The following is a 25,456-nucleotide window of genomic DNA, read 5'->3' as shown; positions in this document are numbered from 1 at the left end:
GCATGATATTGTTCTTTTTTAAATAAGCGTCGGGTGAGCGTTGAATAATTGATTTTACGCGTTCCTCATTTCACGGCGTACCATGAACTTTCACTTTGTTTGTTTAGAGTGCATTTTTCGGACCCTTCAAACTAATGCAATTTTCAAATATATTATTGTCATTAAGAAAAAAGAGAGAATGTATTTCAAACTTAAAGTGTTTTTTATCAGAATGTTTTTCATTTTATCCATCATTTTCGAGGGGTTTGGTAAATACAAACGCCCTGAAGAAATGCTCCGCATATTACACACTTGACCTCTTTTCAAACCGAAAGTCATATAATATCGCAATCCAATTTCTACATGTCGAGCTGTGATTTTCTTGTCTTAGGAGGTGGCATTGCTGGTGTCACATGTGCCGAAACGGTATTATTTTGAATGTTAATCTTATTACACGAATAACAAACGATCCCTTCTCTTACCGCTCTGAAATTGTACACATTACACTTTACCTGTTTCTCATTAGTTTTCCTTTCATGTTTCTGTAGGTTACAAATCACTAGAACCTCAATATATTTTTGAGTGTTAGTTGCCTTCCTACTGTAATTAAATACTTGTTTTGATGATGATGATTATAACGACAACGATTACAATGTCACTATCAGAGACGTAGATAAAATGTCTCTGTCACTATGATGATTGTTGTCATGATTAACATTAAATTGCACTGTATGTTGTGAATATTTCAGCTCTCTGCATTATGTCCCAGCAAGTCCATCTTTTTGTTAACAGCTTCAAAGCTCATTAAAGCAGTTACTAATTACCACAAGGTAAGTATTCTAATGATTTTTTTTAACTCTCGCGAAAAGAAAGCTGAATGTTAACATTCAGGTTCATTATTGCATTGCTTTAAAGAAAGCCGTACATACTTACGTGGCCCTTTCTGGCTTTTCAAATGTTTATACATACTTGTCCAACCTATGATGTTGTTTGACTTAAGTGTGAAAACATATGTTATCATCACCAGAAAAGGGAACAAGCATGACAAACCTCATTTAAAATACACATTATCCTGTTCCAATGATTATATAATGCACCATTGCGCTAAAAATAATTAAAGTGTTGTTTTATTATCTGTTACTTTCATTAAAAATGCTAGAACTGCACAATGTTTACAGAGCATGAAAAGTATTACATGTATCTCATTTCAAGGCAGTTTGCTTTACACCAGGTAACAAGAACTCTGGAGCAGTTTGATGTTGAAGAACGCCACATGTCTACAATGGAGGCAGAATGTGCCAATGTCAAGGTCATTCAGAAAATAGTGAAGTCTTTAGATACAGACAAACATGTAAGTCCCAATTTAAGCTGACATTCACAAGTACCGTAACTTGGCTTATAGGAACCTCCTCCACCTCACATACTTGCTTTTTGTGTAAAACTCCCATCTTCCAGTCTTTTGTAATGCCTTGGGTTTGCTTTAAGAACTAAGTATAAACCATTGTTTAGTGGTTAATAGTCATTAATTATTATGGTATGTTGTTGTTATGTACAAGGTATAGGAGGGTTTATTAGGAAAGATAAGGCATTATTCCGTATCACTTATGGCAAAATACCTGTGCATTCAGATTCAAAGTATGAGAGACATTCCTGTCAAATCTAAAGACATGTAAACTGACATATAATGAGAGTTTAAGTGTTTTTTCAATATATCAAAAGTTTGACATTTTATAAGTTTGGTGTTATTTGTGTTTTGGTATCTGAATAAAATATAATTTTTGTTGAAGGAAGTTTTGACAAATGATGGGTCAGTAATACAGTATGGAATGCTGTGCATATGTACTGGTGCAAAACCAAAGGTACAGTTTACTATTATTATTATTATCAATAACATACCATTGATTTTGAGGCTCAACTAGTCTACAATTTATGCAGTAATGAATAGCTGGCATTTCTGTTACTAAATACAATACATGCTCCTTTTTTAAGGGACTTGTTGCCCAGGTTTTTTTTTTCAAATTTTATAAAATGCAGGCGTGTCATTTTGTTAGTTTGAACATAAATGCATTCATTGTCTTGCAATTAATGACAATTTTTAAATATTTACTAAAGAATGCTTTAATCAACACCCTTTGATATGCTTTTGACTTTTTGTACAGTACTTGTATGAAATGGAAAATAGGCCACTATTTCATTATGACCTTTTTTATTTCTGAGTACAGGGATACAAATTATAAGACTTTTTCTCTGTCAATTTCATTCTAATAGTGTGAACAATTCTTTCCCAGGTCATTGCAGACAATCCACATGTGTTGGGTATTAGAGACACAGAGAGTGTGCAGGTAGGATCACAGAGAGGTTGTTTTATTTACCGTAATAATCCTATTTTGGACACTCTTAAGCTTTTTGACTCCCTCTTTTATTTCTCCCAAATCATTATATTTTTATAGGCTCTAAAATCGAAGTGCTTCCACCTACAACTTTGAAACTTCATATGTAGATGCACCTTCATGAGTTCTACATGCTGAACCCATTTTTGGGTCACTAGGTCAAAGGTCAAGGTCACTGTGACCTCTAATATAAAACCTTAACTTAAACCTTAACATTCGCTCTAAAATCAAAGTGCTTCCACCTACAACTTTGAAACTTCATATGTAGATGCACCTTGATGAGTTCTACACGCCACACCCATTTTGGGTCACTAGGTCAAAGGTCAAGGTCACTGTGACCTCTAAAAAAAAAAAAAATTCTGACAAGCTTTCGCAGCCGAGCGTGGCACCCGTTATGCGGTGCTCTTGTTTTATGATTTTCCTACCATGATGCACATTTTAAAAGAGTTTAACTGGAGAATTTCGCTGGAATTATGATGTCATGATGTCAACCACAATGTCATTCTACAGTAAAACAATTAGCATTTTTTATTATTTCACATTTATTTTAATTTTAAAAATTAATCATTGTTTTGAAATTACTGATATTTCCCTAAATACTACAGAAAGGCATTAAATAAAAATCACATTTCAATAGATTTTCACACTTTTGTGTTGGCAATTCTTTAGGCTGAGGCAGAAGAGAGAAAGCAAAATGCAGTAGGGCACAACACCTTGCTATTTCACTCTTCTTCTTTCTGTATCCCCAGGCATTTCAAAGACGTCTCCATAACGCAAGACGAATCATTGTCGTTGGCAACGGAGGCATCGCCACGGAGCTGGTGTACGAGGTGGAGGGCTGTGACGTGATCTGGGCCATCAAGGACGCCTCCATCACCAGCACTTTTATTGACCCTGGGGCTGCACAGTTCTGCCTTCCTGGCCTGAATGCTGATAAGAAGTTGGCTGATAGACCTATAAAGAGGTTGAAATACACAGAGCAAGGTAATAATGCTTGCTTTAAGCACTTACAAGGTGATACATGTTACATTAATAATTTATCATTTGTTGTTTTTGTGATAACAAACACATGAAATAATACAGTATGATGAAACTTCCCTAATGTATGCAAGTATCAATACAATTATAGGAATTTGACCAGCCTGTTAAGTGTTGGGTAATTATATTTTCAACACAACAAAACTAGCTATATTTGTAATGTTTTATGTTTTTTAATATTTTGACTTGTGAATGTTAACTTTGTATTACCAGAACTCAGATTTAGTCTAATTGAAGTCTTATTTTGAATTTGACAATATTTAGCTTTTCACCAAATAGTCTGAGGTATACTACTCAACTGTCGGGGTCTAAATAATGCTTTTGTTAAAGTAAACGTACTTCATCTCCCTAGGACTATTTCTGCCACAGGTATACATTTAAAACTTTAAAGTTTTGTTTGGGGTCATTGCGTCAGATCACTGATTAAGTTCTACAATTTTTACTTGCAGTTTAGCTAAATTTTGCCCCTTTTTTATGGTTAATGCTTGCCTCCAACTGCTCCATATTTCCGTTTTTACTACAGATAATACAATAAAACTGAACATATGTGTTCTGGTCTTTATGAATATTCACTGACAAATCTTTTATATAACAGAGACCAGCTTTATAGTACAATTATGCCCCATTCTGTACCTATACAAGTCTGGCTAAGAGTTTCATGCAGGATGCAATTGAGGTTAAGTTTTGCACACAACAAGTACATATATCTGTAACTATTACAGATATTCAGTTACATGTATATCTTCTTACTTTTCTGGTATCATCATGTGAGGTATAAGACCAAGGCCCATAACCCTTTCCCTATCAGAAGTAAAGTTAAAATGGCTATGTGCAAACAGCATAAAATCAGAACAGCCTGCGAGTAACTCGCAGTCTGTTCAGGTTTTAGGCTGTTTGCTGCTCATCAGTATCTAAGAGTTGGAAATGAAGCCCTTGTAAGTTAAAATTTGAATCTAGTAAGAAAGGTCTTTAATAAAATTTAACTTTCTAGGAGACTGCAAATGCATCAAAATACGTATCTAAGTGGTAAAGATTAAATTTCTTACCTGCAGTTTAGAAGATGTATACCCCATTTTGTGCTTTGAAAATTCAGGTTAACATTTGCAACATCTCCATATCTATATCCGCTACAGATAGTGAAATAAAACTTTACCTAATTATGTGTTCAGTATCTTTATAATCAGTAACTGAGGGAAACCTGTAATTGTAACAAGCCTTTCAGAAAGACTAAACACTACTTTGTACTTACACAACCAGGATAAGGTGTGCATGCATGATGAAATTCAGAATTAGGTTTCGGGGTAACAAAAGCATATCTCTGTAACTACTTCAGATAATCATTTGAAACTTTAAACACTGGCTTGTTACTCTGACCTGCAAATCAGCACACTTATGCCCCTATTTCCACTTCAGATATTCAAAGTGTGTGTGTAAGTGATCAATATACATGTATATGGTTTCCGATCATGGGCCTCAACTCTGATTTTCAATTTCGCAGAATAGTAGACCTTTGTACTTATCAAAAATATATTGACTTCATTCATATTCAAAAGGCTCCCATATATCTGTGCTACTTTCAGTATCTGCCCCATCTGGTGCCACGGATCAGACGTCTGCTGCATACGGCAGTGCACTAGGACCTGACTGGATGGTTGACCTGGAAATGACAGGATCAAAAGAGGTGACCTGGCTTATGCATTAGGCTTTTTACTTCTGTCACAGGGATCATTATAAGTCATCATACATCTAGAAAAAATCATTTAATTCATTCATTTTGTTTATTGAAAACAGATCTTTATACAATCAATCCATCCATTGACAAAATGCAAATATCTGAGTTCATCCATCAGTTTTGGTGATATGCCTGTTCGTTTGTCAGTTCTTTGCCTCCAAAATGAGGAAAAGCCCTTATTTTATTGCGATAAGTATTCAGATAAATTTCTGTTGTTTTTTCTTTTGTGGGTTAAGATGTCTGATGAATTGATGTGCTTCTTAAGGTGTCAGGTATAGTATTTGAAAATTGCATTGCTTTTGTGCTCTAATATGCTTTGATTTATTTGCCTTTTAAATCATTTTGATTCACTTGCCTAAATGCTTGCAATTACAGAGAGGTCACAGGATTCATGTGGACTATGAGGTAGAGGTTGCAGGCATCTACTCTCCAACAGAGTTATCTGACTCCGGAAAATCAGCCACTGCTTTTGAGGGTTCGCTGCCAGATGGTAAACAATACAATGCTAAGATTTATTTAATGGGGGATACTGTTGTATCTGAAATACTGGCCCTTTTGGTTGACCTCATATTAATGTTTTTCACCCAGTTTTTTTATTTTGTAACCAGTTCTTCTCTGTAAGGATTGTGATACACTTCGTAGATTCTTGATTTTAAATTATATGTTAATAATACGGTTTATCACAGTAATCAGTACTATTTGCATGATGGGGTACATTTTTACTTCATTTGTCCCAAAAAATGTTTTGGTAGTATTAACTGTGACTAGCATCTGTTGTAGAGTGACTACAAAGTAAGCAAAGGCAAACTGATCTTGTCAGCTGGTAGCAAGCATGTGGCTTTTAACAGATTTTTTAACCCCTGCTTTTAATGGGTACATGAAGAATAAAATTCCTGACCTAATAAATGACAGCCTTTTCTTAATATTTCAACGCACAAATAAAATGTACATGTGCTTGCATAATTCCTTGCTTTGCCAAAAAGAATAGCTGCTTTAGATACTGGTTATGATTTATTGTCCCCTACCGGTTTCACGGGAGGGGACGTATGGTTTGCGCTCCGTGTGTCTGTCTGTCTGTGAGTCTGCATGTCACACTTCTGGATCCTGCGATAACTTTAAAAGTTCTTCATATTTTTTCATAAGGCTTGAAATAGGATAGATGGCAATATGGACATTATGCATGTCATTTTATTTTGTTCCTACGTCAAAAATTCTGGTTGCTATGGCAACAACAATAAAAAAAATCTGACAATGGTGGAGCCGGTAGGGGACATATATTGCTTTGCAATAGTTTTGTTTACTCTGAACAACTTTTCATTTAAATTATTCTCATTAATAACACAAGTTGCTATCAGTGAAGATTAATTTCAAAGCTATTTATTATTATATGAGCCTCACTTTGGGAAAACCAATCTATTCGCGTTAAGTTTTTTCCTAGATTAGCTTATGAAATCCGAAAAGGCTAATGGCAGACAAAGCTTTCCGCCATAATTGAATGTTTGCTTAGAAGAGACATTCTTCAAACAAACAATACCATAAAAGCAGAAACTGTTGTCCCTTGGAGTACTCGTAATGCTCAAGAATTATACCCCGTTTTCTTAGAATGCAGCTCAAATGTTTACATCTTTCAGACTGCTGGCCTGTATATGTGGAGCTTACCAACAAGAAGATCTACGGTTGTGACTTTGTTGTTAGTGCCACTGGTGTTGTACCAAACACAGAACTGTTTGCTCCAAATAATGTACGTGTTCTGATTGATTGGAAATATAGTATCCAGTAAAATGTGCAGGCAATCACCATAAAACTTACCAGATTTACAGCATATTTTATATTTTCCGCTCTTGTTAAAACGTGAATATTTAACACTCAGGTTTCTATGTTATTTCCAAAAAATTGAACTCTTAGTTCATATTTGAGTAAATAAAGGCATTATATTAATCTTTATCTTATAGGTACCACATCAAGCCATATGATCAACATGTTCCTTTTGGGGGAATCAGTGTGTGTCTTGGATTTTAGTTTTGCTAAAAGTATTTGATGATACTTTCACAATGATCTCTCAATGTGTGTATGTGAATACACTTAAATGCCTCATGTCATTCTTTCTGCAGTTTTCTATCGGAGCAGATGGGGGTATCAATGTTGACAGCACCATGCAAACGTCTATTGCAGATGTGTATGCAGCGGGGGATGTCTGTAATGCATCGTGGGAACACGCACCTCATTGGCTACAGGTACTGACTGGTTAAATGTTGTGGCTACAGGTACTGCTATAGACTAGTTAAATATGGTGACTACAGGTACTGACTGGTTAAATGTTGTGGCTACAGGTACTGCTATAGACTAGTTAAATGTGGTGACTACAGGTACTGACTATTAAATATGGTGACTACAGGTACTGACTATTAAATATGGTGACTACATGTACTGACTATTAAATATGGTGACTAGAGGTACTGACTAGTTAAATGTAGATGAGGAAAAATGGTACTTTGTAGCCTGTCTTCAAAAGAAATCAATGGTTTCCTATGAAACTTCATGTTGTATTTGGTAAATCAAAGGTAAAGGTGATACACCTTTTCACAAATCAAATGTAATTTGCAGAGCATGGCATTGAAAATGTGTGAATTTTGTTTTCACAATTGATTTGACTGTATTCAAAAAATTAAAGCATAATGGACTGACGAGGTTCACTTATTATGCAGCTTCTTTCATTTTTTTCATACATTAAATACATGTTTTGCTAATTTATGTGATATATATTGCTTTTTGGAAGAGCCTAACCATATGCAATATGTAATGTTACAAATAAATGTTGATTATACAAATTCAAGTAAAAAACACTTGGACATACTTTTACCTGCTGGTTCTTTTTTCAATTATTAAATAGAATAATCTGGTAAATGCATGCTACAGCAATTATATTTACTTTAAAAATGTATACATTTGAGAGTCGCTGTGTTAAAACATGGTTAAGTACATTAAGTATCGTACCAGGTTGGCCTGTTCATTCTGTTTACTTGCCGCTTTTATGGTCTTTTTTGTTTAAAGGAAGTCTCTACGTAGAAAAAATCCATTGTAGACTGGAAGTGTTATCCCTGATTAGCCTGTGTGGACTTCACAGGCTAATCTGGGACAACACTTTACACATATGCATTAAAAACTGTCTACTCAGATGGAGTCTTATGTATATTCTTGACAGATGAGGTTATGGTCCCAGGCCAGGCAGATGGGAGCCTATGCTGCAAAATGCATGGTGGCCAGAAGTCAGGGTGCAGACATACACATGGACTTCTGCTTTGAACTCTTTGCACATGTCACCAAATTCTTCAATTATAAAGTACGTTTCGTTTAATGTATGCAGTTCACAGCACATTATTTTTGGGAAATCTTTAATGATTGTTTGGTATATGATTTTTTTACTGATTGCAAATTTTGAATGGAACATGAAAAACTGTAAATTGATTAGAAGATAATTGATTGTAACTTCTTGGAACCCTTTACATTAAATGCCATTGTAACCTGTAGGTAATGCTTATTATACCCAGCCATAGACAGAGGGATATAGTTTTGGGGTTGTCGGTCCTTCTTTCCTAACTACCTTCCATCAACCTGTAACAATTTTGTGTCTGAAGCCACGTCTCAAAACTGCTTGCATAGATTTCATTGAAACTTGGTGTTAGTGCATGTATGGATATGAGGATGATGCATGTCAAATGCCGCCACAATCCATGTGCAAATAAAAGTTATGGCTCTTTTTGACTTGAAAACAAGCCCACTTTTGTGTCTTTGAACTAGTTAGGTGGATTAAATTGAAACTTGGTATGAGTGTTAATATGGATAACAGGATGATGTATGTCAATTTGCAACACACACCATTTTCATGAATGTAGTTATGGCCCTTTTTGTCTTGTTAATACCATTTTTTATTGAGTTTTTTTCCTGTCGTGTGCTTTATCTCCAATAATATATGAGCAACAGCTATGCAACTTACCACAGTTCTTTTCATCCTTTAGTCACATGCAAGACTCATAACCATAGATGCAAGGTAACATATTTAGGTCAATGATCACAAACTCCACTTCTGCATCAATTGATTTTGTAATAACTTTCTCCAATGGTTCTTCTTGATCTGACAGTGTATCACAGGTGAGGTCTCTAGGGTTAAGGTCAAGGCCACACACATAGTTTAAATGTTACAAATTTTGATTAGATATGCCTTATTTTGTTACGATTCTTACGTACATCAAGGTTGTCCATCAACTGGGGCGAAGTCACATGAAAGATGTATAAACCTAGAGGCAAGGTCAAGTTGATTGTTCACAATTTAGACATTACTTGGCTATGCACTAAGGGGACCCCGGCGTCGGCGTTCCCGTTAGCGTTGCAATGTTAAAGTTTGCGTACCACCTCAAATACTTCCTATGTCCTTTCACATATTGTTTTTATATTTTGCATACTTCTTTGCCAGCATGACCCCAATCTATAAACAAGAGCAGACAACTGTATCAAGCATTTTGTAAGAATTATGGCCCCTTTTATACTTAGATGAATGAACATTTAGTTCAGTTTTGTGTTTTGGTCCATTTTACTCCTAAAGTATCATAGCTATTGCTTTTTTGGCCCCAGATCGATAGATCGGGGGCATATTGTTTTTGTCCTGTCTGTCTGTCATTCTGTCCAAAACTTTAACCTTGGTTAAAGTTTGATAACTTTTGCAATATTGAACATACCAACTTGATATTGTTTTTTTCTTTCCTAAAACTTGAACCTTCGTTAAACTTTTATAATAACTTTTTTAATATTGAACACAGCAACTTCATATTTGGCATGCATGTGTATCTCGTGGAGCTGCACATTTTAAGTGGTGCAAGGTCAAGGTCATCCTTCAAGGTCAAAGGTCAAAATGAAAAGAAAAAAAATTCATTTCTCCATTAAATCTCTTACTTACTTCTCGTGAAGCTGCACATTTTGTGTGGTGAACGGTCAAGGTCAACCTTCAAGGTCAAAGGTCAAAATATAACAACTATAAATTTTCATAACTTTTTTAATATTTAACACAGCAACGTAATATTTGGCATGCATGTGTATCTCGTGGAGCTGCACATTTTGAGCGGTGAAAGGTGAAGGTCATCCTTCAAGGTCAAATGTCAAAAATTAAATTAAAAAAAATTAATTTCTCCATTCAATCTCTTACTTACTTCTTGTGGAGCTGCACATTTTGAGTGGTGAAAGGTCAAGGTCAACCTTCAAGGTCAATGGTCAAAAAACAAAAAAACATAAATTTTCATAATTTTTTATGCCCCCGGATCAAATGATTGGGAGCATATTGTTTTTGGCCTGTCTGTCTGTCATTCTGTCCCAAAACTTTAACCCATTTATGCCTAGCGTCTAGAAAAAATGCCTTGGCAAACAGTGTAGATCCAGATCATGCAGTGTCTCATCAGGGTCTGCGCTGTTTGCATAAAGGAATTTCTGTAAGAAATATTTTAAATATAGAAATAAATAAACTAGACATCCCAAGTTTTGGAAATAAATTGATCCAATTTAGATGGATGGGAGAGTCCACTAGGCATAAATGGGTTAACCTTACAGTAAAGTTATGTAATAACTTTTGAAACATTGAACATAGCAACTTGATATTTGGCATGCATGTGTATCTCATGAAGCTGCACATTTTGAGTGGTGAAAGGTCAAGGTCATCCTTCAAGGTCAAAGGTCAACAACAAAAACAGTTGCGCATTAGGGGTCATTGTGTTTCTGACAAACACATCTCCTGTTATACTTGGAAAACTCGCTAACTATCGTAAGGGGACTGTACAGGGCAAGTTGCATAACTCTAGTTGGCTTTTAAACGGAATTATGGCCCTACTTTGTCTTTTAACTTTTGTAACTTTAAATATTTTGTTAAATTTTGTGTTTCGATTCACTTTACTTTTAAAGTATCAAGGCTATTGCTTTCAAATTTTAAATACTTTCTCACTATCATGATGTTACTGTACCTAGCAAGTTGAATTTGACCTTAACCTTTGATAACCTTGACTCTCAAGGTCAAATTAATAAATTTTGCTTAAATTGCCATAACTTCATATACTACTATCATGATCATAACTTCTTTATTTATGATCACATTTGATTCATACTTTGATGACAAAACAACACTTACCTGACATACCACAATGGACTCCACCCAAACCATCCCCCATGCCCCACCCCAGAATCCCCCTTCCCTCCAATTTTTTTTAGCTCACCTGAGCACAACGTGGTGATCACCTTTTGTCCGTCGTGCGTCGTCAACATTTTGCCTTGTGAACACTCTAGAGGCCACATTTATTGTCTGATCTTCATGGAATTTGGTCACAACATTTTTCCCATTGATACCTCGACAGATTCTGAAACTGGGTCATGCTGGGTCAAAAACTAGGTCACGAGGTCAAAAAAAAGAAAAAGTGAACACTGTAGAAGTCACATTTGATGCCCAATCTTCATGTAACTTTGTCAAAATGTTTGTTTAAGTGATATGTTGGTTGAGTTCAAAAATGGTTCCGGTCTGTTGAAAAACATGGCTGCCAGGGGGCAGGGCAGTATTCCTTATATGGCTATAGAGAAACCGTGTGAACACTCTAGAAGTCACAATGTTTGCCCAATCATCATGAAATTTGGTCAAACATTGGTTTTCCTAATATGGCTATAGTAAAACCTTGTTAACACTCTAGAGGCCACATTTATTGTCCAATCTTCATGAAATTTGGTCAGAAGATTGGTCTGTATGATATCTAGAATGAGTTCGAAAATGGTAACGTTAGCTTGAAAAACATGGCTGCCAAGGGGCGGGGCATTTTTCCTTATATGGCTTTAGTAAAATCTTGTTAACACTCTAGAGGCCACATTTATTGTCCGATCTTCATGAAACTTGGTAAGAAGATTCATCCCAATAATATCTTGGACAAGTTAAAAAATGATGCCGGTTGGTTGAAAAACATGGCCGCCAGGGGGCGGGGCTGCGTAGATCAGGTCAGTTCCTTTGAATCTCAGGTGAGCGACTTTGGGCCTTTCAGGCCCTCTTGTTTCTGTTTTTTTTCCTATTTTTGAAAGATCATCTATTAAATGACCACACATCCACATCATACCCCCATGTCCATGATGGCTTACGTTATACTGTCAAGCACTAGAGTAGTCGAGCGCGCTGTCCTCTGACAGCTCTTGTCTAATAACTTTTTACAATTGTTCTCCTTTATCTGACAGTGTGTCACAGTTTAGACTCGGGTCCAGGTGAAAGTCACACACTGAGTTGAATGATTACAAATTTTGATTAAATATTCCTACCATGCCTTTAAATTCAAGGGATTTGCTACCATCCATAAATACTATTTGTTAGGGATACCAATTACATAAATTTGGTTGTTTTCAGGTAATACTGTTGGGTAAATTTAATGCTCAAGACCTTCAAGATCATGAGCTTCTGCTGAGAGTCACAAAAGGTAAATAAAAAAATCTTTCTGTGACGTTAAATATTTTATTTTATCCCCGCCTAAATGAAATTTCAAAGGGGATATAGTAATAGTCTCCGTCGGTCTGTCCGTCCATCTGTCCGTCCTTCCCTCTGAAACTTTGTCTGGAGAATAACTCCAAATCTATTCAATGGATTTACTTAAAACTTAGAATATAAGCAGATGGCAACTAGGAGGAGTGCAGTGACCAAGAACCATAACTCTATCTACCTTAGTTTTTTAATTATCTCCCTTTATATAATATCAAAGTAAATTTTTGTCTGGAGAATAACTCTATATCTACTGAAGGGATTTACTTGAAACTTTTTATATAAACAGATGGCAAGTAGAAGAAGTGCAGTGACTAAGAACCAATTACCTCCCTTTATTTAATTTCGAAACTAGAAATATAAACAGATGGCAACTTGAACTAGGAGTGCAGTGAACATGAACCATAAGTCTATTGGCCGTAGTTTTTGAATTATCTCCCTTTATTTAATTTCATAGTAAATTTGTATCCGTTTTGTCACAGATGACACAGGTGCCATGTTTTACAAATATTTTTCCTCTCTCTAAACCTAATGTTCTTATACAAGCAAACACATTTCGGCGGGGATGGCCGTGTCAACGTGGCTCTTGTTTAAAGTAATTCCTATTAGTGCTTGAATTACAAGTTTTAGTTAGATAGAAGAAATCCTAAAAAGGTTTTTAACCAGTACTTAATGCACATACTTATGCCAGTAACTGGCAATTGCCTAATTTTAATCAAAGGTAGCGGGATAATGTCCATAGAAATAACTTCATATCCTATCCCTACAGACATATAATGTTACTGGGCCGGGAATCAAACCTGCCACCCTCAGATCTGGGCCCAAATTCACCAAACCATTCTAAGATATCTGAATAAAAAATAGAACTAGAACCAAGAAGTTTAATATATACAGGCTTGAAACGTTGGTATTGTCATAAATAAATTGCTCCAAATGAAGAATTGTGTAATTTGAGCTTTTAAGTGCCATGCCATATTGAACTGTAAAATACCATTAGAATATTTAAGTTTTTAAGAGTGTTCTTTACTTGAATTCTTAAGTCTGAGAATTGTGTGATGAATACAGACCCTGAAGTCAAGCACTCTACCAAATGAGATATTCTATTGAGCTTAGCTCTGGGAAAATTGGGCTTGATGTGTGTGTATAAAGTGTTCTCCCAGATTAGCCTGTGCTGTCCTCACAGGCTAATCAAAGGTAACACTTTCTGCTCTTATGGATTTTTTTAAAGAAAATCTCTTTTAACCCCAAATACAGTTTTTAGCGGAAAATGTCTTCCCTGATTAGCCTGTGCAGACTAATATTTTCAGTTTTTCAAGAACAAGGTTTAATTTATTCCCAATCTTGCAGGTGAGGAATATGTGAAGGTGGTGCTGCAAGACAGCCGGATGCAGGGAGCAGTCCTGATAGGGGACACTGACCTTGAGGAAACCTTTGAGAATCTCATCCTCAACCAGACCGACCTCACACTGCTCAAGGAACATCTGCTGGAACCTAATGTAGACATTGAGGACTACTTTGACTGAATGTCAACCAGACCGACCTAACACTGCTCAAAGCACATCTGCTAGAACTTAATGTGGACATTGAAGACTACTTTGACTGATTTCAATTTAACTTAATCATCTCATCTTTGTCTGTGGTCCTGCCTGCTGACCAGCTTCCTTCAGGCATCTCAGTTCTGGGCACGTCTCTCCGGCTGTCCTTGATATCATAAGTTGGTCCTAGTGTAGGCATTGAGGACTACTTTGACTGATTTCATGGTCTGCATTGGTCTTTGGTGTTCACAAGGACAATTTACTTGAACTAACTGTAGACAATGAGGACGACCATTAAAAATAGATATGACAGCTGTAAGCACAATGGCAGTTATATCACAGCGAGTATACATTTATTACCGTTGTCATACATTTGTTAATGATATTACTGTTTTCCCATGACATAAAATGATATCTTACTATTCTCGGCAATAACATCTCATACAAAATTGAATGTTTTAGAAAATGACTTTGGTTTCCGTTATGATGCTTTCTTGAAAACTCATTTATTTGCAGCTTTATTGGTTTCAAAGAATAGATCAATGCTTTTCTTGAGGTTTAAGATTTTCGATGTAATTATTAACGGTAATAGACCAAGACTTAAGATTGTGGCCAATACAGCATTTGAGTAGAACTTCGTCAATTGTTTTGCTTGTGGTGAAAGTTTGCATTCAAGTTTGAAAATATGTCTCTAAAGATGTTGAAACTGACACGACCCATAGCTCAAAAAATAGATTAGTCGAGTTGTATTAGTGTTAATAGGATTTTTTAGTGTGAGGCATTTTAAATGTTAAGGCAATATATTTTTCTGTGCCAAATGTTTGATCTTTTATTTGTTTCAGGTTTTACTGTCTTTCGTAGCTAGCATTGCAAAAAGTTTAATCAGTAAAACTGCACTAACATGTTAATTTTGCATCAAATTAACAATTATGTTGACAATAATTATTGAAGTTTTATTAAAACATTTGAAATACATACTTTCTTTTTGTGATAGTTCAGTTATTCCATAAATGTGTTATGCATTCTTCCACACCATGTCATGAAAACTAGCTCAATGTAAATATAAAATCGTACATTTACATGATTGCCCTTTTAATTCTTGATACAATTAGGTAAAGAACAGAAAATCATATTATACGTCTTACACGGTTCTTCTTTCCTTCTATACGCAGAACATATGGTTTACCTATTTCTATATAGGGGCCGTCCAACAGATAAAGCGTTGTATCGACGCAAAACGATATTTTGGAGAACTACGAGGATTGCTTATATAGCTATAAAATACATCCGCTCAAAACATGAGCGTGGATGGTCGAGTGGTCTAGGCAGGAGGCTTTTTACTCCAGGAATCAGGGGTCAGTGGTTCGAGCCCTGTTAAGGTTTACTTTTTTTCCTTTTTAGCTCGGCTGTTTTCGGAGAAAACCCGAGGTATTGTCATAGCCAGCTCATCGTCCGCTGTCCGCGTCGTGCTAAAACCTTTACATTTTGTTAAGGTTTTGAACATTGGCTCTTAAATCAAAGTGCTTCAATCTTCCACTTTGGAACTTCACATGTAGCTGCACCTTGATGAGTTCTACATGCCACACCCATTTTTGAGTCACTAGGTCAAAGGTCAAGGTCACTGTGACCTCTAAAAACAAAAACAAAACAAAAACAATTCTGACAAGCTTTCATTTATTAAAAACTGCACCCGCAGCCGAGCATGGCACCCGTTATGTGGTGCTCTTGTTTAGCTCACCTGAGCACAACGTGCTCATGGTGAGCTTTGTGATCGCCTTTTGTCCGTTGTGCGTTTTGCGGCATCAACATTTGCCTTGTTAACTCTCTAGAGGCCACATTTATTGTCCAAGCTTCATGAAATTTGGTCAAAAGATTGGTCTCAATGATATCTTGATTGAGTTCCAAAATGGTTACGTTTGCTTGAAAAACAGGGCTGCCAAGGGGCGGGGCATTTTTCCTTAAACTGCTACATATGGCTATAGTAAAATCTTGTTAACACTCTAGAGGCCACATTTATTGTCTGATCTTCATGAAACTTGGTCAGAAGATTCATCCCAATAATATCTTGGATGAGTTCGAAAATGATGCTGGTTGGTTGAAAAACATGACCGCCAGTGGGCAGGGCATTTTTCCTTATATGGCTATAGTAAAACCTTGTTAACACTCTAGAGGCCACATTTATTGTCCGATCTTCATGAAACTTGCTCAGAAGATTTGTCCCAATGATATCTTGGATTAGTTAAAGAATTGTAACCTTTTGCTTGAAAAACATGGCTGCCAAGGGGCGGGGCATTTTTCCTTATATGACTATGTAAGGCTATAGTAAAATCTTGTTAACACTTTAGAGGCCACATTTATTGTCCAATCTTCATGAAACTTGGTCAGAAGATTCATCCCAATAAAATCTTGGACGAGTTAGAAAATGATGCCGGTTAGTTGAAAAACATGGCCGCCAGGGGGCGGGGCATTTTTCCTTATATGGCTATAGTAAAACCTTGTTAACACTCTAGAGACCACATTTATTGTCCAATCTTCATGAAATTTGGTCAGAAGATTTGTCTTATTGATATTTTGGATGAGTTTGAAAATGGTTACATTTGATTGAAAAACATGGCTGCCATGGGGTGGGGCATTTCTCCTTATATGGCTATATGGCTATAGTAAAATCTTGTTAACACTCTAGAGGCCACATTTATAGTCCGATCTTAATGAAACTCTGTCAGAAGATCCCAATAATACCTTAGACGAGTTCAAAAATGATGCCAGTTGGTTGAAAAACATGGCCACCACGGGGGCGGGGCATTTTTTCTTATATGGCTATAGTAAAACCTTGTTAACACTCTAGAAAGAACATTTATTGTCGGATCATCATGAAACTTGGTCAGAAGATTCATCCTGATGATATCTTGGATGAGTTCGAAAATGGTTTTGGTTGCTTATAAAACATGGCCACCAGGGGGTGGGGCATTTTTCCTTATACGGCTATATATATGGCTATAGTAAAACCTTGTTATCACTGTAGAGGCCACATTTATTGTCCAGTCTTCATGAAATTTGGTCAGAAGATTGGTCTCAATGATGTCTTGGATTAGTTTGAAAATAATTATGTTTGCTTGAAAAACATGGCTTCCAAGGGGCAGGGCAATTTTCCTTATATGGCTATAGTAAAATCTTGTTAACACATTTAATGTCTGATCTTCATGAAACTTGGTCAGAAGATTCATCCTGATAATATCTTGGATGAGTTAAAAAATGATGCCGGTTGGTTGAAAAACATGGCTGCAAGGGGGCGGGGCATTTTTCCTTATATGGCTATAGTAAAACCTTGTTAACACTCTAGAGGCCACATTTATTTTCTGATCAACATGAAACTTGGTCAGAAGATTTGTCCAAATAATATCATGTTATCTCAGGTGAGCGACTTCGGGCCTTTCAGACCCTCTTGTTTAAATTGTATTCTTGTTTTTTCACAGGAGATTTTTAGTTCAAATGTTTAAATTTATCAATATAAAGCATTCAAAGCATTTAATGACAAGCTTCAATACATGCCAAAATCTGTTGGACGGCCCCTTTAATATCAATTACATGTACACGTTATGTACCACCATAAATATGATGGAATTCCCCACCTTCAAAACTAAGTCCCATAACCATGTACATCAACATAATTTTGATTTTATTGTCATTTTAATGGGAGGACTCAAGATCGTTTATTGGATGGACTGTTAAAATACTTATTCCTAATCCATTACATACAGTTTGGTTGCTGTGCAGGTAGTTCTGAATGAGTTGGAAGCTAGAACTAATATGAATGATGAAAATGTACATTGCAAATTAAAACGGGTTTTATTATTTAGTAAAATAATATATAACAAAGAAAACATATTAAGATACATGAGAAGTTGCGTTTAGTATATATTCATAAAGGCGTCAAAATAATTATGTTATGTGATGATAAATGTTTTTTTACAGTTGGTGGAGTCTAACCCTGTTCTTGTTTGCGTTAATAACAACGTTATATTATTTATGCACAACAACACATGTTTTGCAAAAAAACCTTACGCAGTTTAAGTGTAAAAACTGCGTAAGAGGTCATTTATTTCAGGTAAAATTAACAAGTTATTTCAAGAAGATATTTCTGCTTGAGTCCCAAGAACTGTCAGTTATAAAATCAATGCAACAACATTGTTTCAGCAAATTTGTCATCATATTTCGCGATGTTGCTTAAACACTGTCGTAAATTACGATGTGACGTTTGTTGAAAGTTTTATTTGTATTTTTTAGGATTGAAAGAAATAACGCTTCTTCAAAAATGGATCACGAAATGTCCAATGACTACAACCCAAACTTTATGATTCAAGACTTGCAATTTCGCTTCTATACCACCCAGGAAATCAAGGCTTTGAGTGTGAAGGAAATCACAAACACAGAAACATTCGACAATCTTAATCATCCAACAGTTGGTGGCTTGTATGATTCTTCACTTGGTAAGACACAGTCAAACAGAAATTCCCAAAAGTGCCAAACCATCGGACTTGACTGATGTTTTTAAAACGGGTCCGATTCCGGTCCGATTGAAAATGCAATATTGTCTGTCCGAATGTCCGATAAATAATTAAAGCTCAAAAATGATTTTTTGTCATAGAATTAAAACCTGAAAATAAAAGAGAGCTCAAATGAAACATGAGAATTAAAAATCAAGTCCTATTATTGTCAGGGCTCGAATTTATCTTTTCTTTCTACAAGCAAAACATTGCGAGCAGCTTAAATACCAGCTCGCAAAATCAAAAACATTCTCGCAAATTTTGCTGGAAACATAAATAAAACAAGTTTGGACATAGGTTTAGTACTATTAAAACTAAATAAAATATGACATCAACCACAAGTTTTGGTGTTATATATGAAGTTCTTTTTCCCACTTTTTCACTGTTTTCGTGGAAGAATTTAATTCCGTTTTTTTCTCTCAACTCAACGGTTAACTTTGCTTTATATTTCGTATTGTTATTTCAATCTGTGGGCAAAAAGAAACTAGTTATTTTTTGCTTCGACAGCATGACTGTTCAGGTTTTTTGTCTTTTATAGTGAACATGTGTGGATAATCGACTGTTTCATATTCTTTGTACCAATACCAACCGCATATATGTACTATAAGTATACCAGTCTACATACAAAGTGCAAGCTTCCACATATGGGTATTCGGACGTTCTATTAATTGACCTGTGGTTTAGCGTTCAAAACGTCGAGCGCATTTAGCAATGTAAGTCTTTTTTCACTATTTCTTCACTCGCAAAAAAATTCTAGTGGCTTAAAACTTAACTCGCAATCGGTATTCTTCACTCGCATTTTGCGAGTGTGCGAGTGTTAATTTCGAGCCCTGATTGTTAACATTCATGAATTATTTCTGCGCATCCAACACTTCCTCTTATGAGAGTTAATGAAAAACGTTTTACGGTTATTTGAAAACACGTAATGCAACTCAGATCGTTGTAATTAGGGTTTAAACAGTTCATTTCCAATCAAATGCATGCTTAATAGTGGATTATCATTGATTTATACTACATGTATATATCTTTGTGGGCAGTTTGTTGACATATGTAGTCTAATTCTGAGTTTTCATATAATTTCGTGACTGGGAATTATTTGTCTTTGAAAGTTTCTAAATACTGATAATTGCTTTGTGCCTTTAAGTTTTAGTCCAGTGTTTTTTTCAGTTTTGGGAGAAGGGGGTCGGGTCTCCTGAAAGGGGCCGGAAAATTCGCGCGTAAATGGGGAAAAGGGGGAAAATTCTATGCTTAGCTAGTAACAGTACAAAATCAAGTTTTAACACTATAATTCACCATACAGAAGGAGAAAAACATAATTCAAAATCTTGTATTCATTAACATGTTATGTTCATGTTCAAAGTTAAACATTTCTGGGCTTTTCAGCGAATTTATCAATTATTCTGGTGACCTCCTCTTCACCAAGTCTCTCCGTGTGCAGAGAAAGACTGATCAGGGACTTCAGTGTAGCTTCCCCAAGCCTGTTTCTCTGTGGCGTGCAAAGCAGGTTGAGCAAACTAAACAGTCTTTCAACACTCTCTTGACCGGAGGTTTCTGGCGTTTCACTGCCGGCATTTGAAGAAGACTGACTTTTAAGTTGTACTTGTTTGAAAAGAATATCAATTTATTTTTAAGTTAAAACAGATTTGTCAATTTTTTTACGATAGCTTTTGTTGTTGTGGGACATGTTGGAATACGTATGGTTTGCATTGGATGTCGTAAAGCGAAAGTCGTGATAGTGAACTATGTACGGTTTGTGGTAAAGGCTTAAATAAAGTAAACACACGGATGCAGTTAGGGAAAATTGTAGTAAATTCATAAGGAAAGACATATTTAAATGAGGTATTGATTAAAATTGAATAACACTTCCGAGAGGGTAATTTTAAAAATATTTTGGGGAAAAATATATACTCTAAAGATGGGGGAATGGGGCCGAATAATGCCGAATATTTCATCCACAAAAAAAAAACTGTTGTCTATTACATTATGTCATTGATATCCTGAATGTGTTATATTGTTATGCCACCTTTCAAAGAAAAGGGGGCATATAGTGATCGGACTGTCCGTCTGTCTGTCCGCCTTTCCGTCACAATTTGCGTTTAGGTTTCGAAAAATGCTCATAACTTCTATGTCCCTTGAGATTTAACCTTCATATTTGGTATGCATGTGTATATGGACAAGGCCTTTCCATACGCACAAATTTTTTTACCTCTGTGACCTTGACCTTGAACTTAGGGTCCGCGTTTAGGTTTCGAAATCTGCGTTTAGGTTTCAAAAGTCCCTTGAGATATAACCTTCATATTTGGTATGCATGTGTATATGGACAAGGCCTTTTCATACGCACACAAATTTTTACCCCTGTGACATTGACCTTGAAGATAGGGTCCGGGTTTAGGTTTCGAAATCTGCGTTTAGGTTTCGAAAAATGCTCATTCCTTCTATGTCCTTTGAGATATAACCTTCATATTTGGTATGCATGTGTATATGGACAAGGCCTTTCCATACGCACACATTTTTTTACCCCTGTGACCTTGAACTTAGGGTCCGCGTTTAGGTTTCGAAATCTGCGTTTAGGTTTCCAATAATGCTCATAACTTCTATGTCCCTTGACATATAACCTTCATATTTGGTATGCATGTGTATATGGACAAGGCCTTTCCATACGCACACAAATTTTTACCCCTGTGACCTTGACGTTGAAGATAGGGTCCGCGTTTAGGTTTCGAAATCTACGTTTAGGGTTTGAAAAATGCTCATAACTTCTATGTCCCTTGAGATATAACCTTCATATTTAGTATGCATGTGTATATGGACAAGGCTTTTCAATACGCACACAAATTTTGATCCCTTTGACCTTGACCTTGAACTTAGGGTCCGCGTTGAGGTTTCGAAATCTGCGTTTAGGTTTCGAAAAAAGCTCATAACTTCTATCAAGCGTTTATATGGGGCATAAGTCATCCTATGATGACAGCTCTTTTTTTAGTAACTGCATTGATTCCTAACAAATATAAATTATATTTTTTTAGTTAAAATAATATATTTACATTCTTCAGTCACTGCCACACTGAACTATTAGTATCTGAAAACATTAGTTTTAACAGTAATTTGCATACCAGTATACAATTATTGAATTTTCAATTGTGGAACTGCATTGCTTTAAACTAATTTTGTGTTTATTTTTTTATGCCCCCTTTCAAAGAAAAGGGGGCATATAGTGATCGGACTGTCCGTCTGTCTGTCTGTCCGTCTTTCCGTCACACTTTGCGTTTAGGTTTCGAAAAATGCTCATCAACTTCTATGTCCCTTGAGATATAACCTTCATATTTGGTATGCATGTGTATATGGACAAGGCCTTTCCATTAGCACAAAATTTTTTACCCCTGTGAACTTGACCTTGAACTTAGGGTCCGCGTTTAGGTTTCAAAATCTGCGTTTAGGTTTCAAAAATGCTCATAACTTCTATGTCCCTTGAGATATAACCTTTATATTGGTATGCATGTGTATATGGACAAGGCCTTTCCATACGCACACAAATTTTTACCCCTGTGACCTTGACCTTGAACTTAGGGTCCGCGTTTAGGTTTCGAAATCTGCGTTTAGGTTTCGAAAGATGCTCATAACTTCTATGTCCATTGAGATATAACCTTCGTATTTGGTTTGCATGTGTATATGGACAAGGCTTTTCCATACGCACACAAATTTTTACCCCTGTGACCTTGACCTTGAAGATAAGGTCCGCATTTAGGTTTCGAAATCTGCGTTTAGGTTTTGAAAAATGCTCATAAATTCTATGTCCCTTGAGATATAACCTTCATATTTGGTATGCATGTGTATATGGACAAGGCCTTTCCATACGCACACAAATTTTGACTCCTGTGACCTTGACAGGGTTGCCACTTAACTTTTTTTCAAGGTCAGTGAAAAGTCGGGGAATTAAAAAAAAAGGTCAGTGTAAAAATGAAATTTCAGAAAAGTCAGTGAAAAGTAAGGGAAAACTAAAATTTTGGGTCGATGCATAAGTTATTTAGTGGCTATGGCAGTTTTCAGGTATCATTTGTTTTAGTAGATTCAACAGTATATTTATTATTTGAAATGTTTTGACTATTTCTATGTACAGAAACATTAAACATGTGTAAAGCATGTTCAAAAATGTAAATTTATCTTCTTTTTTATCTTTGATTAATGTTTTGTATCCTTGAAGGCTGTAAGGCTTTGCAACCCTTGCGCCCAGAGCTGATTAATTCTATATTTTATGCTTTGCAGGATCATTAAAGATGACAGCATGACAGAGCTATACTAACTTTGGTTATTTGTTTCAGTTATCAAAAAGACCTGCTTCTGCTCCTAATTGCATTATTTTCATGTACATGTATTAACCTACCATATATCACAGATCAAAATTTATGTTCTCTTCTAATTTCAGATTTAATATAATGTATACATAGATAGACATATTGCCTGCATGAGTTTTAAAAGACATTATTAAATGATTGTTGGCTCAAAGACCCTGAGTTTCATCATGGGTTGGCCAAAACTCTAAAAATGAAAACAAAGCACGCTGTCTTATATGTGGTGGTGGTTCCTTTTCCCTAGAAAAGATGGGAAAACAAGCTATAAGGAGTCATGCCAAAGGCAAAAAGCAAATAGGTGTTGTGCTACTACTGTATTGCCATAACTAACATCACATGTATCTACCTATAGAAGTATGTTTGTTCATAGATTTTGTGACATAATCATATTATGTGGTGGTTGTACATGTATAACTTTTTATCTTTGGTTTTGTGGTATTTACTATATAGCCTTGCATCATGCAGAGTTTAGTGTACAAGTAGTACTGCTTTGATATTGTTAAATATTTTATGTTAAAGAATAAAATAAACATTAAATGGGTGGATTTGGTCGGCTGTATGGGGTGGAGGAGGCCAAATAGTCAGTGAAATTAGTCAGTGAAAGCCAAGATTTGGTCAGGGAAAAGTCAGTGAAAAGTCAGGGAATTTTTTATCATTAGGTTTTTGGCAACCCTGCTTGACCTTGAACTTGGGTCCGCATTAAGGTTTCGAAATCTGCGTTTAGGTTTCGAAAAAGCTCATAACTTCCTATCAAGAGTTTATAGCGGGCATAAGTCATCCTATGGTGACAGCTCTTGTTTCTTTTTAACACCTTGAGTGTGTTGTGAATGGTTAGTGTTCATTGTTCATTGTTGTGTTGTTTATTTTCCATTCATTTTTCCATTATCATTATGTCAATAAATGTGAGTCAGTGATGTGATGTTTCAGTCCTATGAATCCCAGTCCGGTACAAGTTTTTTAAGTCCACAGGACATTCGGTCCTTTTGCTTCCTTTTGGGAATGTCTGGTCATAGTCAAGTTAATTATACCAATCCATGCGAAAGACGTCGGACCTCCGATATTTCGATAAAATTAACTGAGGTCTGGTATTATTCAGAAACTGTCAGAAATATAAAGGGATCTTTTCACGGTTTGGTAAACTGACAAAATTGAAAAAAAGTTGTTTCATATTCGCAAATTTTCGTTTAGTTTTGATATTTGTGAGGAAACAGTATTACTGAACATTTACCATAGTCCAATATAGCCATTATATGTATCTTTTGACGATTTGAAAACCTAAAAATTATAAAGGGTTGCAACGCGAAACGATTGAATAATTTGGAGAGTTCTGTTGTTGTTGTTTGAATTTACGAAACTACGAGGATTGCTTATATAAGGTATAAAATACTTAATTTGTGTATACCGGCGGAATAGCCGAGAGGGCTAATGCGTTTTTACTTCAGACTTACTCCAGGACTCCGGGGGTCACTGGTTCGAGCCCTGGTACCGGCTACTTTTTTTTCCTTTTTTAAATTTTATTCTTGATTTTTACTGGAGCTTTTAAGATCCAATGTTTACATTTATCAATATAAAGCATTAATGACAAACTTAAAAATATGCCAAAATCTGTGAAAAGGCCCCTTTAAATATTGTGAACATCGAAATATAAAAATTAACTCTCTAAAAGGTATGCTCTATTGTCTGGTTAAAAAAAACAAGGTTGGTAAATTTGATGAGGTCCAGTAAATTTTAAAAGTTATCGGACCTTATAAACCGGTAAAATTACTTTGTCTTTCTCATGGGTTGTAATACAAAGTTCGATTCCATGCAGCTTTAGTATGTGTGAATGTGGTTATTAATAAAAAGAGGCCTAATTAAGACATATGTGTCTTGTTCAAATATTATCAAAATCAAGTTAGAATGATTTTCCCCAAACATTTTTGTGCTTACTGGCGAGCGCTTTGTTTTAACATGTTATCTGAGATAGTGAGAAATCAAACATAATCCAATGCTTCAAGAAGAATTTACTGTACTATAGTTCTAGACCTGTGTATTTTCATTTAGGTCCAACGGAAGACAGGGATGTATGTAGTACATGCACTCAGTCTTTTCTAAATGCCCGGGTCACATGGGACACATCGAGTGGCTCTTCCTGTATACAATCCCCTGCTTTTCACGAACTCTACCAGGTAAAACTGAGAGAAGTGTATGGTATGATTATGTTTATTAAATGTAAAAAATGTTATGTTATGTTAGATGTATAAGCACAGTAGCAATTTATGTTGTCAGCCATGAAATTCGCAACTTTGACAAACTATTTCCACTTTCGCAAACATGGCAAGCCGCACCAAATCCTTTGATTGAAAATGTCTA

At 35.8% G+C, this 25,456-nt stretch overlaps 3 protein-coding genes across 10 annotated transcripts in view; 2 read left to right on the top strand and 1 right to left on the bottom strand.

Annotated features, from left to right (window-relative positions):
- The window catches only part of LOC127849616 (protein O-mannosyl-transferase TMTC2-like), an 89,589-nt gene that overhangs the window by 45,059 nt on the left and 19,074 nt on the right, over positions 1 to 25,456 (bottom strand). The window lies entirely within an intron of this gene.
- On the top strand, positions 264 to 15,145 carry LOC127849618 (pyridine nucleotide-disulfide oxidoreductase domain-containing protein 1-like). Its single transcript, XM_052382358.1, has 13 exons — positions 264 to 405; positions 729 to 809; positions 1,211 to 1,330; positions 1,767 to 1,838; positions 2,268 to 2,321; positions 3,119 to 3,353; positions 4,988 to 5,088; positions 5,515 to 5,629; positions 6,771 to 6,880; positions 7,251 to 7,373; positions 8,342 to 8,479; positions 12,551 to 12,620; positions 14,027 to 15,145. Exons 1-13 carry the CDS (start codon positions 343 to 345, stop codon positions 14,200 to 14,202), a joined length of 1,458 nt encoding a protein of 485 aa, XP_052238318.1. The 5' UTR covers positions 264 to 342; the 3' UTR covers positions 14,203 to 15,145.
- The window catches only part of LOC127849614 (DNA-directed RNA polymerase I subunit RPA1-like), a 110,272-nt gene continuing 103,055 nt past the window's right edge, over positions 18,240 to 25,456 (top strand). For 2 of the 8 annotated variants that reach the window (XM_052382345.1, XM_052382347.1), the window contains exon 1: positions 18,250 to 18,298. In XM_052382345.1, the coding sequence (XP_052238305.1) occupies positions 18,255 to 18,298 (44 nt within the window). In that variant the 5' untranslated portion in view covers positions 18,250 to 18,254. The other 6 variants (XM_052382352.1, XM_052382346.1, XM_052382354.1 and 3 more) reach the window with 6 other exon arrangements.

This window comes from Dreissena polymorpha, chromosome 11, assembly GCF_020536995.1.
Source record: "Dreissena polymorpha isolate Duluth1 chromosome 11, UMN_Dpol_1.0, whole genome shotgun sequence".
Taxonomy (NCBI): Eukaryota; Metazoa; Mollusca; class Bivalvia; order Myida; family Dreissenidae; genus Dreissena; species Dreissena polymorpha.
Note: the sequence above shows the minus strand (reverse complement) of the source record. Positions and strands in the feature narration are given on the sequence as shown.

What these genes read in the sequence shown, in the direction of transcription:
- LOC127849618 (XM_052382358.1), top strand. Translation starts at nt 343, where the DNA reads ATGTCGAGCTGTGATTTTCTTGTCTTAGGAGGTGGCATTGCTGGTGTC. An exon ending in GTGTCACATGTGCCGAAACG is followed by an intron (nt 406 to 728) that starts GTATTATTTTGA and finishes TGAATATTTCAG; the next exon opens with CTCTCTGCATTATGTCCCAG. An exon ending in GAGACACAGAGAGTGTGCAG is followed by an intron (nt 2,322 to 3,118) that starts GTAGGATCACAG and finishes CTGTATCCCCAG; the next exon opens with GCATTTCAAAGACGTCTCCA.